Here is a 15,027-nt window from a genome sequence, read left to right on the forward strand (position 1 = left end):
CAGGGCAGGAATCTGCAGCCTCAAAGGGAAGTGGAAGGAGGAGGGGGTAGTTAGGTGTGGAGGGATAGAAGGTGATGGTCTGGCTGCTGGACAGACAGGTAAGCCAGTTGGAGGAGGCACTCAGGGGTGAGACAGCTGCCCTGAGTGGGTGTTAAGCGCTGAGTGGCACTTAAGCCATGAGACAGGCTCCCCCTCCCAGCCCTTACCAGAAATATATTATGTAAAACAGATAAGAAATTAAAATACAATACATCGTTTTTCATCCAAGTTACTGTTGTATTAACCAATTTTTAATTTTTAAAGTGGCTTGTATGTAGAATGTGGTTGATTTACATTATAAAGTGCCAGTTTGACAAAATTGACATTTGCTTTTCTCATATGCTTACAGCTCTTGAGATACACACAATACCTTCAAGAGGTAAATTCACTTTTCTCCAGTAATAAAGTGTATAAAATTAAAATGTAGTTTGAGGTTTACCTTTTTCTGGTTCTATCCATCCATTTTTACCTTACAAATACTTTAAAGGCAACTAAAGGCATTTTCATGGGGAGATACAGGTAGAGGAAGACAAATTGGGAAGAATTTGTCTTCCCAAACTTTCTCTGATGTGAACATACTCTCTTGAGAACATACTGCAAGAGAATAGAAACCATTTCCACTTTTATTTAATTTATTATTTTCACCTTACAAAATTTAGATGCTATCTTTCTGACCTCATAAGGGCCATCAAGGGAGCTAACACAACATACATAATAAAACCAAATTATAAAAACCATTGAAACTAGCAAAAACAATCAGTCCCAGTCAACATTCTGGCTGCAGAGATCTGCACAAATTCTACTCTCCAAAAAACCAGCCCCACTTGGATGGCAGCAATCTAATCCAGGTGTAATCAGAGCATGCACTACAGTTGCCAGATCTTTTCTGCCCAGGAAATATTCTAACCAGCTGAAAAATTCATTCACCAATAGCACTTCCATCTTGTCAAGATAAGGGATGTCTAAAAATGTGTTCTTGGGGGGATTTGGCTATATTGGACCCTCAAAATAATGATATTTCTGATATCCCCGAATTCCAAATACTGATATGGTATTTGAATTTCGGCTTTTGCTTGGTTTTTTGGATTTCTGGATTTGGGGGTCCACTATTCCTTATGCAAAATGGCTGGGGGGAAGATACCATCAGTGTTTTTGTTGTTTGTTGTTCATGATGATGATGATAATATTTAACCCACCCTTCCAAAATGCTCAGGTAATAATGGTAAAATCCACAGACAATTTTTTTTAAAATTAGAATAGTTACAATATACAAATGACCCCTCTAACATTTCCAAACATGGAAATTCTCTAGCAGGGAGCTGATATTATGACTTCTCCTCTTCCTCCTAGCAGTGAGGCCAACTGTTTTGGTGGATGTTATTGTGGGCTTTGACCCTAAGCCTGGTGGAACAGCTCCATCTTACGAGCCCTGTGGAACTGGGCTGGTGGAGCTCATTCCACCAGGCTGAGGCCAGGACCAAAAAGGTTTCTGGGTGTTTGGCAGAGTTATTTTGCAGAAGAGATGCTGGTGTCTGTACTTTAAATTACCCTCAAGTCAATTGGACTATGCAGTCAAATGTTATGGATCCCTGAAGAGAGTGCCCCCTGTTGCTCTCTATTATTTTCTGGGGTGCGGGAACCCTGGAAACTGCTTTCTGAAAAGAAAAAAAAACCTCTGCTTGCAAGAAGCAAATATGGACAAACGGCATGTTCCATTGCAGAGCTCAGTAATCCCGGAAGAACCACAATCCAATCTGTCAAGCCGAACAGAACCTAAATAATCCTTGCAGGATCCCACAGACCAAAGGCCAAGGGGCTGAGCTGCAGTCCCTCCCCCCCCCTCACACACACACACACACACACACACAATTTTCTGAAATTTATCCTCTAGGTAAGACCAGTAGCACTACTGAACAGTACCTTCCAGTCCCAGCCCAGAAAGGCAGTCCAGGGAGTTACCATGTTTGATGGCATTGAAAGTCACAGAGAGATCCAGGCGAATCAAAAGAATTGCAGTCCTCTGTCCATCTCAGTGTGCAGGTCATCAAGTAGGGTGAACTGGATGGTTTTGGTACCATCAAACAAGATTGGAAAGGATCTAAACAATTCTCAAGGAGCTTGAGGCTGTCCAGCCATTTTGTTACATGCAGCTTTATATGTACAATCCATAACTAAATTTCTTATGATAAAAGTTTCATATGGGATTTTTAATGCTAAGTATGCATGGGAAGATTATAACATGGACATCAGATTTAATTATGTTGTAACAACCAAAAACAAAGGATCTGGTCGTGTACCTGTAATTATACAAATCATAAGTAAAATTATCCCACAAGATGGGCTAACAAAGCAAAATACGTGAGAAGGGAAGATTGTCATACTGACTTTACTAGCTTGAGTTACTTGAATGCAAAGTCTGCAAATCCAGAAGAAATACTGAATCTGATTTATCCCCTTGAAACACCTGCCTACTATTGTCTTAACTAATAAAGCAGGTCCTACAATTGAGCAAAGAGAGAAAGCTTCCCTTGGAGGTAGCTTTGGATTCCTTTGTCACGCAGAAAATACTTCATTATGTACTATACTGGATTTTTAGCTAGGAAAATGGGAGTGTAATCTAGATTTTCAACCCCAATTGTTAAAATATATTGGGTTGTCAGTGTTATCGTGATGGATGAACTAGACTCTATTCATATTGGGTGAATAAATTTTACAAAGCAATAGAGAAGCACATTTGGGGGAAGGGCTTTGATAATTGAGTGTGCTCTCATCTTACATTTGCTTACCTCAGTCTTTCCTACCTCCTTTATCCAAGAGCAGCTGCTTGTGCATGGGCCACTCCCTTCTCCTCCCCCTGTTTGGTGGCTGTGGTAGTTTTTTTTTTCAGGTTACCTTCTTCTTTTCTTTTTTTCTGGGCATCAGAAGTGATGGCTACTCTTTCTTCCTCTTGACTTAACACTTCCACTCCCCTTTACAGTAGATGTGTGTTAAGATATATTTTCCCACTGTGTTTTACTATTGTTAGGCATCGTAAAAAAAAATTACCTAACTCACCTATTGCTTGAAAGCGCAACTCAATAGTATTTCCAGCATTTGGGTGTGAGAAAAGGACAACAGATATGACAGATAGGGAATAGAGTACTGCCACTCCAGAGGGGGAGAGAAATGATAGGGATACTTAGCACACTAGACCATGAACAGAGTCAGGAACTAAAATTACATTCATGTTTAGTTGCTTGACACTGTTGCTTGCTTCTTTTCATCAATCAGAGCTCTCATGTTCTGGAAGATACATGCATGCACATATCAGCAAACACAACCTCCAGGCTTTGGGCTACAATGAATGGGATGTGCATCTGAATGATCATTTCTGTAGATGTAAACCTCGTCAAAGCTATGTTTGCTGCAAGATACCACTTGATCATTGTGGCACAAGAAAACAAGTAAGAAAAATGGTGATGGGAAAATATTATGTTTTTAAAATATGTATGTATGTATGTATGTATGTATGTATGTATGTATGTATGTATGTATGTATGTATGTATGTATGTATGGATGGATGGATGGATGGATGGATGGATGGATGGATGGATGGATGGATGGATGGATGGATGGATGGATGGATTTCGAAGAGGCAGAGGAACTAGAGATCAAATTGCCAACATACGCTGGATCATGGAGAAAGCTAGGGAGTTCCAGAAGAACATCTACTTCTGCTTCATTGACTATGCTAAAGACTTTGATTGTGTGAAGCACAACAGATTGTGGCAAGTTCTTAAAGAGATGGGAATACCAGAGCATCTTATTTGTCTCTTGAGAAACCTATATGCAGGTCAAGAAGCAACAGTGAGAACCGAGCATGGAATCACTGATTGGTTCAAAATTGAGAAAGTAGTTCGGCAAGGCTGTATACTGTCGCCTTGCCTATTTAACTTGTATGCGGAGCACATCATGAGAAAGGCGGGATTAGAGGAGTCACAAATTGGGATCAAGATTGCAGGGAGAAATATCAACAACCTCAGATATGCAGATGATACCACTCTAATGGCAGAAAGTGAAGAGGAACTAAAGAGCCTGTTGATGCGGGTGAAGGAGGAGAGTGCAAAAGTTGGCTTGAAACTCAACATCAAGAAAACAAAGATCATGGCATCCGGCCCTCTCAGTTCCTGGCAAATAGATGGGGAAGAATTGGAGATAGTGACAGATTTTATTTTCCTGGGCTCTAAGATCACTGCAGATGGGGACTGCAGCAAAGAAATTAAAAGACGCTTGCTCCTGGGGAGGAAAGCTATGGCAAATCTAGACAGCATCCTAAAAAGCAGACACATCCCCCTGTCAACAGAAATGCATTTAGTCAAGGCTATGGTATTCCCAGTTGCAATGTATGGCTGTGAAAGTTGGACCATAAGGAAGGCCGAGTGTCAAAGAATTGAGGCTTTTGAACTCCTAACCACTACACCAAACTGAAGCAGTAGGTGCAGACTTAAATGGACTCCGGGGAATGGTAGAGGACAGGAAGGCCTGGAGGATCATTGTCCATGGGGTCGCAATGGGTCGGACACGACTTCGTACCTAACAACAACAAATGTATGTATGTTCTGGTTCCATCCTATATGGATGGGGAAAGTATTTATTTTACTCACAAGGCAAGAGCCAGCATGATCTAATGGTTAAGAGCAGTGGCTTCTAATCTGGTGAGTTAAGAAATTATTTGTTCATGATGGGTATGAGGAGGAAGTATGAGTTCCTGACACTGACTTCTGATTTCCTGTCCCCATTTTAGATGGCTCACAGCAAACACTGAATATATTAAGAGTGATTAAAATAGGCAACACATACAGTTCAAAGATTGACTGCGGAATGACAAATTCACATTTGAATAGACTTCAAGGATTTCAATGATTAAGGAACAAGCAATCACAACAAATCACAAAGACAGGAATCTAGACATTGTCTTGGCTCAAGGGATTGTTCTTCAGAACACAAATACCAAGTACACAAAAATGCTGTTCTGCCCTCTTACGACGATAAATACACTAAATCTGAATGGAACTATAAAAGTTCACTACATTGCAGTTTAAGGAGCCTTACTTGTCTTGTATAGAGACAGCAATCAACAATAGTCGCAAAACGTCCTTCAAACATAGACAGGAATCCCAGGCATCATGAACTGTAATATCAACATAACTTAAACTAAAACATTTTCAGAAGTACACATCTGTGTGTAATCATGTTTGTACTTTCAGTTGCTTTTCTTCTGGTGGCGACAATCATACATCTTAAAATATATTGGGATATTTAGGCTAAAGAAATAATTGAACTATGTAAGACCCTTTGAAATAACTATAATTCTGAAAAATCATTAAATGGTCAAGTATACTGTGCTCCTGGGGAAGTATACTGTGCTCCTATGAAATAATTTATATATGATATTGATATAGTATCATTGTTTTCTGTTCTTTAGCAGACAAGTTCTGGCACTACAGAATATTCCAATGTAATCAAGACATCTATCTCTGGTTTCAGCAAGAAAGTGATATTTATATTCCGCGTTACATGTAAAGTGAATGAAAACAAACTTCCAGGACGCCATCTTATTGACAAAAATTATAGCACTATAAAACAGTTTGGGAAATACAGGATGAACATTTCATTATATGAGTCGTTTTATTTTAAAAAGCCAATTTATAATCACTACTTCATTCGTGAAAATCAGGATGTATTCTTTCAAGCTTCTCTCCACAATCCTGATCCAAAGTTGGTACTATTTATGGACACTTGTGTGATATCTCCAGACATCAATGACTTTGAAACTTTGACTTATGACTTGATCAGGAATGGGTGAGTATATTTTACATGAGTAAAATGGGGGGGGGGGGATGTTTTGCTGTCTTTCTGCTTCACGTAGCCAAGCAGTGAACAATGTATTCTTTCCTTGTGCATTGTACACCTATGAAAAGGACCAGCTCACAAAACGTCAAATAAATATGGAGCTTGGTTACTTTATTACATCACTTGCCCAAGGTGCCCTTCAAATAAGGATGCAAGGCAACTTGGATTTAGCTAGTTTATTTATTAAACTGATCTACATCACAATTTTAAATATGCTAACTGCTAACATTTTAAAATGTGCTAGGCAGCTTGGCCATGGCTAACTTTGCTGGGCAGACCCACCCTTAAACACAAACCCAAACTTGACCAGCATTGGCTATACACAATGTGCTAACAGATGCCAAGCGGTGGTAACACAGCCTTTATCATGTTCAGAAAATATGATGCTCAGCACCAACAGTGCTTCTTCCCAGCCACAACCTGCCCCACAGCCAATGATGTGGTGTTCCAGATATACCCTCCATCACATTTGATTTCTCAGGGTGCTTGCCAATCATCCCTACCTAACCAGATAAACCCACCTTATCTTTGTCAAACTGTTGACTTTAGGGCATAACTAAGCAGGCTTATTTAACCAATCTCAATTCTAATATCCAGAGAAACAACAATAAAATCCTGCTTTGCCCCACAATATAACTGACTATGCATTAGAAAATAAAGATTGCATGGCAGGAGAAGCAACAGCATTATTTGCTGAATGCTGCTGCTTCTGCTTATTATCCATTGCTTAGCTTAGATAGGAGGATAAATAAAAACTCTGAATTGATCCAGAGGCACACTTATTTAAATATCTACTCTTACTAGCATAGGGCAGGAGCAGAATATTTGACATTCAGAATCAGTCACTATTCCATTAAGAGTTTGTTGGCATACATACAAATGGGTGGAGGGAGCTGAGATTGCTATATAGATGTCTGATTCTTGTATAATACATGTATCTAGGATCCCATGTATGCATAAATGAACTAAGGGGAAGAAGAGTAGAATTTTTCCTTTAATAATTGTTCTTGCTAGTATACTGACCCAAAGGTCCATTACCTTGTTTACTGTATGTGATTAGTTGAACTATTCTGAGACACCCATTTTTTTCCAGATGTGTACAAGACTCTACGTATAAGGAACTGCCTTTACCAAGGAAAAATGTTATTCGCTGGAAATTCAATACCTCTAAGTATTTTACAAAACACAATGCATTTTACTTGAGATGCTACCTACCAGTATGCACAGTATCTGATCACTCATCCAGATGCTATAAGGGATGCTTACCCAGAAAAATTAGGACAGCGAGAGTACTCCATGATTATGTGGGTTTTGTTATGGGACCTTTCCAGCTCTGGAAAGAAAACAAAAAACATGGTAAATTTTTCTTGTGATTCCCTCTCTTTAGCAGTGGTCCCCAAAATATATTCAAGAGCAGTCCCAAAACATCCAAGATAATTACTCACATTTTGTTATAAAATTACATGCTGCTGTATGCATTTTGGTCAATAAAAGGGTAATAATACAGGAGTTCATCATACAACAGAGGTATTCATATAGTCCCATCTAGATTATCTGTCTGCAAAAGTCACTAAAGTTTCATGTTACAGTCCTTTTATACATGCATTATCTGTACCTGGCTTAACAACTTCAATTTCTTGAAGGTGATCTTGGGGTGCTTCCAGTGCTATCCTAAACAGAGTCATGCCCCTTTAATCCCACTGAATATAATAAGCATAGAAAAGTGTAACTCTGCTTACAGTGGCACTCTTAGATCCATAAGGAAATCTCTAATTAAGAGTCATTACAATTAGCTCTCTCACCACCTTCTTTGGAGCCATAACAAGAGTGTTATCACTCAGGTAATTCTGTGGGTAATCTATGTTTGCAGATCCTGGGGGTGTTTATGGAGGCACTATGATAAAATATCAATTGGAACAAATTGCTCTGCATTCTAGTAATTCAGTAACTTGTGTACTGAGATGACAGGGAGAATTAACACATGCGTACTCATCATTTGATGGCTTTTAGATGAATGTATGGATTGCTTCCTTCTAAAAACATTCTGCAATGATGGGGAAAGAGAGAGATTTCAGGGTGTTGATTTGAAGGGGATTATTCATCTGTCAATCATCCCTGTATAATAATTTATTAAATAATGAATATATCAGCATGATATCATCCTTGACCTAGTGATCTACATAGCGGCTACAATGCCAAACAAGCGCATGTGTAAATTCTAACAAATCATTCCTTCCTGTCTTTTAATTTACAGAACGGAAAAAGCGTACCATTAACACAGCAGTTGAAGTCATCTCGCCAGTTACTGTTACTGCCATTAGCTTGGGAGTCATGGTCTTTGTTTTAGCTGGATTTCTCCTGGGCAGAAAATTGGTTAGGAAAAATGATGACCAGATGCACTGATATCAGTAGGTCACCAGCATAACCAAGCTACCGAATTAATTACCTTTAGCACTTCCTGAACAGGATCTCAAATTGCAGCTATCGAATCTGTTTCTGACACTGATTGGTTTCTTCCAAGAAATTCAACCAAAATTCAAGCCACATAGGTTACTGCATGAATCAACCTAATTGTCAAAGATAGGGATTTTAAAAGATTATGAACAAAATTAGGTTGTTATTCCCAACTACTCTAATGATTTGAATGGTTTTTCTGTGTGTCCTCTGTTTATTGGATCTTGTTGTATAATTAGATTTAAGTGCTGTAGAGGACATGCAGTAATTAAACATGTGATAGATATTATATTCTTATTATGTTTGCAAGTGGCACATTTCAGGTATCTGTGGTGACTATGTGGAATTTTGGGGAAGAACAAATATGGAATAGTATTTCACAGTTAATATGTGGGCATGTTTCATCTGTGTTGATTTCCAGTGTTTGATATGCTTTGATTTGTATGTAATATTTGTTGGAGATATAAAATGAGTTTTAATTTCAATTTATTTGAAATAAAATTGCTCTATATTTGCAAGTTAACAGTGTTTGTCAGTTTTTAATAGCTCACAAGCAGAATTAATTTTATGATACTGAAAGGTTAAAGGAAGCATAATATTGGGATGAAGTATCTGCTGTCTTGTCGTGCTCCACCCCAAATTACTATGCAGCGCTGGCATTAGCAGTGGGCAGGGTGGGCAGATGCCAAGGCATCTACTGTGAAATAATTTTTTCCCTCACATTGTAAAGTTCACACCATAGTAAAGTGGTAAATGGCAACCTTATTATTTTTATGGTGATCAATGCTAGGGGGCTTTCCGCACAAGGACCAATGTTGCTAAATGTTTGCAGTATGCAGAAATGCTATATTTAATAGTGAAATTTCGTCATTACGCATACCTTTGATTCTAGTGGAATATTGAAGTCCCAGTAGCGTTGTATTCATTCCCCACATGTTTCCGGTCTCACTGGAATCGCAACAAAGGAAGCGATATTTTCCCATGCTTCTTCCCGCCCCTGGCCATCAATGAAACAGAACAGCAATGAACTGTTGTGTTCGTGCTCCCGTAAAGCCTCTTTCCCTTTAAAAACTATTTTTTTAAACCCAGTTGCAATGAATATTCATTCATTCATTGTCTCAGAAAGACCTTTTTTGCTGGCATAGGAGCTGGTGCTTAATCGTTTACATGCTTGTCAAGTAAAAACAAAATCCCCCCCCCCCATAGGCGCGATTTGTGGCCGAAATTACGGCCAGTGTCGAACAGGGGACTGTATTGTGCTTGGGAACTTTAAAGACACTTGCAGTAGGGAGCTTTGTTTTACTGTTAAGCACTTCTGTGGACGGACTTTAGCTGGGGAAGCCTCGCTCGTTTGTTGCTTTCACCGGTCTAAGTGGAAAAAACGGCGATTGCATCTCCGGAAGCTCGGGGGCGAGAGCGAGGGAGGGACATTTTTTCTACCACTACATTGAGAACACACATGTCTTTTTCAGATGTGTTGCAGGTTGTTCTCAAGAGTCTAGTGTTTTTTTAAAGGGGAATCTACATTTCTGGATTTCCCAAAAAGTGCTACAACAAAGCGATTTTTGCGGGAGTGTTGCAGGAATGTTGCAGATTGTGTATGACGTCATGCGGAACATTGAATTAGTAACATTTACCAAAGGTAAGACTTCTGCTACATATAAGTTGTGCGGAATGGCACTAGGTTTCCACCGAGGGACAATTTGCCACTATAATGATATACATTCCAAATCAGTGAACATCAAAGGTAACGTTTTGGGAATTTCTGCATGCCACAAATTGAGCAGGAAAAGGTCTTGCAATCTTAGACAGTGTGACAGAAAAATATGAATTGTTGGTGTCTAATATCTGTGGTGTATACTGTCATAATGTTGCCAAAGGTCTGTAGGTATTGTTCTGGAAAAATACCCAAGACTGTCCCAAAACAAAAACAGAAACAAAAAAAACCCAACAACATCACAATTCCTCTGCACCTCATTCTGTATATGCCATAGATTTTGCTATTCAAAGGCAGGCTCTTTACTTCAGAAGTTACAGAGTTCAAAAGTTTCCTTTTATGTTGTTGTCTTTGTTCATGCAGCCAGCCTTTTGTCTGCTGCTAAAAAGTTAAAGGTATCCCCTGTGCAAGCACTGGGTCATGTCCGACACTTGGGATGACGCCCTCTAGCGTTTTCATGGCAGACTCAATATGGGGTGGTTTGCCGGTGCCTTCCCCAGTCATTACCGTTTATCCCCCAGCAAGTTGGGTACTCATTTTACCAACCTCGGAAGGATGGAAGGCTGAGTCAACCTTGAGCCCGCTGCTGGGATTGAACTCCCAGCCTCATGGGCAGAACTTTCAGACAACATTTCTGCTGCTTTACCACTCTGCGCCACAAGAGTCTACACATGCCAATAATGGTCCTCATGATGGAGCTTGAGTGCAAGAGCTCCTTCCTCCAGAGTGGACCAAGGGCTTTTATTATCTCCTTTCCCCCACTCCCTTATGGGTCAAAGAATCTTTTCTGAAACCTCCAGAAGGGTATAATTTATCTCTGTGTCCCTTAGAGGTGAAAGATTCCCTATGTGTGAGCTGATAATTTCATTGGCTCTGGTCAGAAAGCCCATTAGTATTTTTGGAACTTTGATGGTTCGTACTTGATGAGGCTCGGGAACAATTGATTTATCTCTTTCTGACAGAGGGAGAGAAGCTTTAAAAAATCATTGTGGGGGGTTTATTACCACTAAGCCTCCAAATCAAGTACATTTCATCCTAAGGGGAAATTCTGAACACTTGGGGCCATTCCGCACAATGACCAATGTTGCTAAATGTTTACAGTATGTATAAACACTATATTTAATAGTGGAATTTTGTCATTCCACATACCTTCAATTCTAGTGGAATATTGAAGTCCTAGTAGCGGTCTGTTCATTCTCTACAGGTTTCCGGTCTCGCTGGAATCGCAACAAAGAAAGCAATATTTTTCTGCGCTTCTTCCCGCCCCTAGCCATCAATCAAACAGAACAGCCAATGAACTGTTGTGTTTATGCTCCCAAAAAGCCCCTTTTACTTTAATAACTGTTTTTTAAAAACCCAAACACACCAGTCGCAACGAATATTTGTTCAATCACTGTCTCAGAAAGACCTTTTTGCTGGCTTAGGAGCTGGCACTTAATCGTTTCCATGCTCTTCAATTAAAAAAATTTTTAAAAAAATACAGCCCCCCCCATGAGTGCAATTTGTGGCCAAAATTAGGGGCAGTGTCAAACAGGGGGGCTGTATTGTGCTTGGAAACTTTAAAGACACTTGCAGAAAGAAGCTTTGTTTTACTGTGAAGTACTTCAGTGGAGGGACTTCAGCCGGTGAAACCTCGCTTATTCATTGCTTTCTCCGGTTTAAGGGGAAAAAATGGCAATCGCGTCTCCAGAAGCTCAGGGGCGAAAGCGAGGGAGGGACATTCTTTCTAGCAATATTTTGAGAATGCACATGTCTTTTGCTGATGTGTTGCAGCTTGTGCTCAGAAGTGTAGCGTTTTTTTCAGGGGGAATCTACTTTTCTGGATTCCCCCCTAAGCGCTATAAAATTCCGATTGTTGCTGGAGTTTGGTGGGAGTTTTCTGGTTTGCTTATGGCATCATGTGGAATGTTGAATTAATAGCATTTATGAAAGGTAAGACTTTGGCTACATTTAAGTCATGTGGAATGGCCCTTGTTCTTGCATATCAATAACTGCAATTAGGCTACTGAATGGGCTTCCCAGATGCACCTGGTTGCTACAATGAAGGGAAAAAACAACCCAGGGTTAGATGGCCCCTTATTCTAACAGAGTTGTTTTCTGTATTCCTACTAGAAACAAAGCCCTTTGCACTCAGGAATATAATGGGCACTAGCATATACACCTGTACTGTGATCTTCCTGGGTTCTGCCCCCCCCAACCAATATCCATTTGAACTTGAGATCCAGTGTGGTGATGTGGATAAAGAGTATCAGACCCTACTCTCAGGAGCTGGGTTTGATTCTTGACTCCTCCTCCATATGCAGCCAGCTGGGTTGCCAACTTCTAGGTAGGGGCCTAGAAAACTTCAGGAAGATGAAAGAGAGAAAGATAGAATGAAAGCGAAAGAAGGAGACAGAGAAAGAGAGAAAGAGAAAGGGAAAAGAAAGAAGGGGTGGGAAGGAAGGCATCAGTTCTCCTGGAGAAAACAGCTGCCTTGGAGGGACACTGTCCCTTCTACCTCACCCTATACAACAATGTCTACACAGGTCACTACTTTCCACACCTTCCCATCAGACTTCACTTCTTCCAAAGGCCTGGCTAGGCAGGCTGTGATGGGGTGGGTGGCCACCTTCCTGCCGGCAAATCTTTCAATGGATGGGCCAGGAAGGCTGCAGGGGGGGGCTGCCACCTTCTCTATCCCCCCATTTCCCAAAGGCTGGGCCAGGCAGGGAAAGCTGCAGGTGACTGCCTTCTTCCCACCCTTTCTTCCACATCTACCAAAGGCCAGGCTGGGTGGGGAAGTGTACAGGGAGAAGGATGCCTCTTTCTCACCCACCCCCACATCTCCCAAAGGCCAGGCTGTTCTGGGAAGACCACAAGGGATGGTCTGCCTCTTTCCTACTCACCCCCATCTCCCAAAGGGCAGACTAGGCACCTATAGAAATGTGATTATGAGATTAATAATCTTATCTGATTACGAGATTGATAATTGAATTTAAAGTAATCTTACGGTATCAATCAAAATTTGACTTGTAGGCTTCCATTATCATCTTATTCCAGCAATAAATAGCTAGTAAGTGTGTTGTATAGAAAAAGGTGATTTTCTATGGAAGTGGTCTTCCTCTTCCTCTTTCTATGGAAGAGGAAACCACACTAACCTATGAAAAAAATTGAAGAGCTTGATGCAGTAAAATTGGCCTCAGCCAGAGCCAGGGCCTTTTCAGCCCTGGCACTGGCTGGCTGGAATGCTCTAAATGAGATCAAGTTCCTAGGGGACCTGAAACAGTTCCGCAAGGCCTGTAAGACTGAGGGCCATTCCATACCAGGATCTATGCAGCAAATTGGTTGCGGAACGAAAAAACGCCATTTTAAATAGTGGAATTCGTCGTTATGCATACCTGGCTTTGTAGTGGAATCCAGTTGCGTTTCTATCGTTTCCCACAGGTTTCTGGTCTCGGCAAAAATCGCAAGCCAGGAAGCAATATTGCCGAGCTTTGTCCCACCCCTGGCCATCAAGCAGCCAATGGGCAGCTGTTATCATGCTCCCAAAAAGCCCCTTTCCCTTTAAGGAAGGTTAAAAAAAAACACATTGCAACGAATCTGCGTTGATTCGTTACAAGGGAGAGACCCATCTAGCTAGCAGGTGGTGTTTGAGCTGCCGCTTCATCTTTGCCACGCTCCCCCCAAGTGGAAAAAAAAATAACCCCCCCCTCGCATGGGCATGATTGTCAGCCGAAAATAAGTGAAAAATAAAGGGAAAATAAACCAGCAAATGGGGTTGTGCGTTGCTTCGTGCTTGGTGACTTAAAACAGCTCTGGGGAGGGACTGCAGCCAGGGAAGCCTCACTGGGTAAACGAAAGCTCGCCGGTGCGTTGATCTCCACTCGCTCCGAGAGAAAAAAATGGGGATCGCTTCGCCGGAAGATCAGAGGAGAGAGCTAGGGGGAGGGACTTTGCAAAAACCGCAACAATGGTAATGCACAGAACTTTCCCGCTAGTGTTGCAGATTGGTTGCAAGAGTGTAGCGCTTTCCGGAGGGTGAATCCACTTTTTGGGATTTCCCTGAAAGCGCTACAACGAAGCGCTTTTTGCGGATCAGTTTCAGGAGTGTTGCAGATTGTCAACAACGTTGTGCGTAACAGCAAAACAGTAGCGATTTCAATTTGCAACCATTGTGCAATTTTGAACGAGTGCGGAATGGCCCTGAGTTATTCCACCAGGCTATGGTTGAGACCTATAAAGAAAACACCATCAATAACTGGCCTGCCAGGACAAGTCAACAAATATCTACATACCATCCAGAAATTCTTAATACTGCACTGCCCCCCCCCCACACACACACACACTGGAGAGAAGATGGATAATTTTGTATTGGTTTTAATGTGTGAATAGGATTGTTTTAAATGTTAAATTATGGTTTTATTGTTGATGTTATGAGCTGCCCTGAGCCCTTGGGGAAGTGTAGCATATAAATTGAAAAATAAATAAATGATCAATAAAAGAGCTTTAGCAGAAAACATTAATGACATTATTTTGCCTTCACAAAAAGTTTATGAGAGACCTAGAAGCCAGGAGATGAAAGTTTAGCTAATCTTAAAAGAACATTATGACTCAGAGCCTATACCTGGTTAAGCAGCTAAGCTCAGAAAACGAACTCAATATGGGTCACTTTGGAACATCATGTATATGTAGAAAGATAAGTTTGTTTGTGGAAGGAACTTGTAAGTTGTTGACAGACGGAAATCCATCCTGGGGCAAAATTCTATAATTGGCAAGAACTATGAGAACATCAGGGAAGGTCTTAAAGTATCTATACTGAGATCAAAGTAAGAACAAAATGTTCAGGACATGGCAAACAGCTTCCTCTAGAAACCTTAATTCTGCCTCTCTTCTATATATATGTGCCATTAAGTCACAACCAACTTATGGAAACCACAGCAAGGGA

General features: G+C 40.7%; 2 protein-coding genes across 2 annotated transcripts in view; both read left to right on the plus strand.

Moving 5' to 3' along the window:
* LOC143842725 (uncharacterized) overlaps nucleotides 1–8,904 on the plus strand; it is a 121,077-nt gene extending 112,173 nt beyond the window's left edge. Inside the window, exons 39-43 of the mRNA XM_077347888.1 lie at nucleotides 389–418; nucleotides 3,310–3,482; nucleotides 5,505–5,881; nucleotides 7,026–7,288; nucleotides 8,187–8,904. Of these exons, the coding sequence (XP_077204003.1) occupies nucleotides 389–418; nucleotides 3,310–3,482; nucleotides 5,505–5,881; nucleotides 7,026–7,288; nucleotides 8,187–8,335 (992 nt within the window). The 3' untranslated portion in view covers nucleotides 8,336–8,904. The remainder of the gene's footprint in view (nucleotides 1–388; nucleotides 419–3,309; nucleotides 3,483–5,504; nucleotides 5,882–7,025; nucleotides 7,289–8,186) is intronic.
* DMBT1 (deleted in malignant brain tumors 1) overlaps nucleotides 1–15,027 on the plus strand; it is a 219,150-nt gene that overhangs the window by 126,319 nt on the left and 77,804 nt on the right. The gene's annotated exons all lie outside the window — the stretch shown is intronic.

Source organism: Paroedura picta, chromosome 8, assembly GCF_049243985.1.
Source record: "Paroedura picta isolate Pp20150507F chromosome 8, Ppicta_v3.0, whole genome shotgun sequence".
Taxonomy (NCBI): domain Eukaryota; kingdom Metazoa; phylum Chordata; class Lepidosauria; order Squamata; family Gekkonidae; genus Paroedura; species Paroedura picta.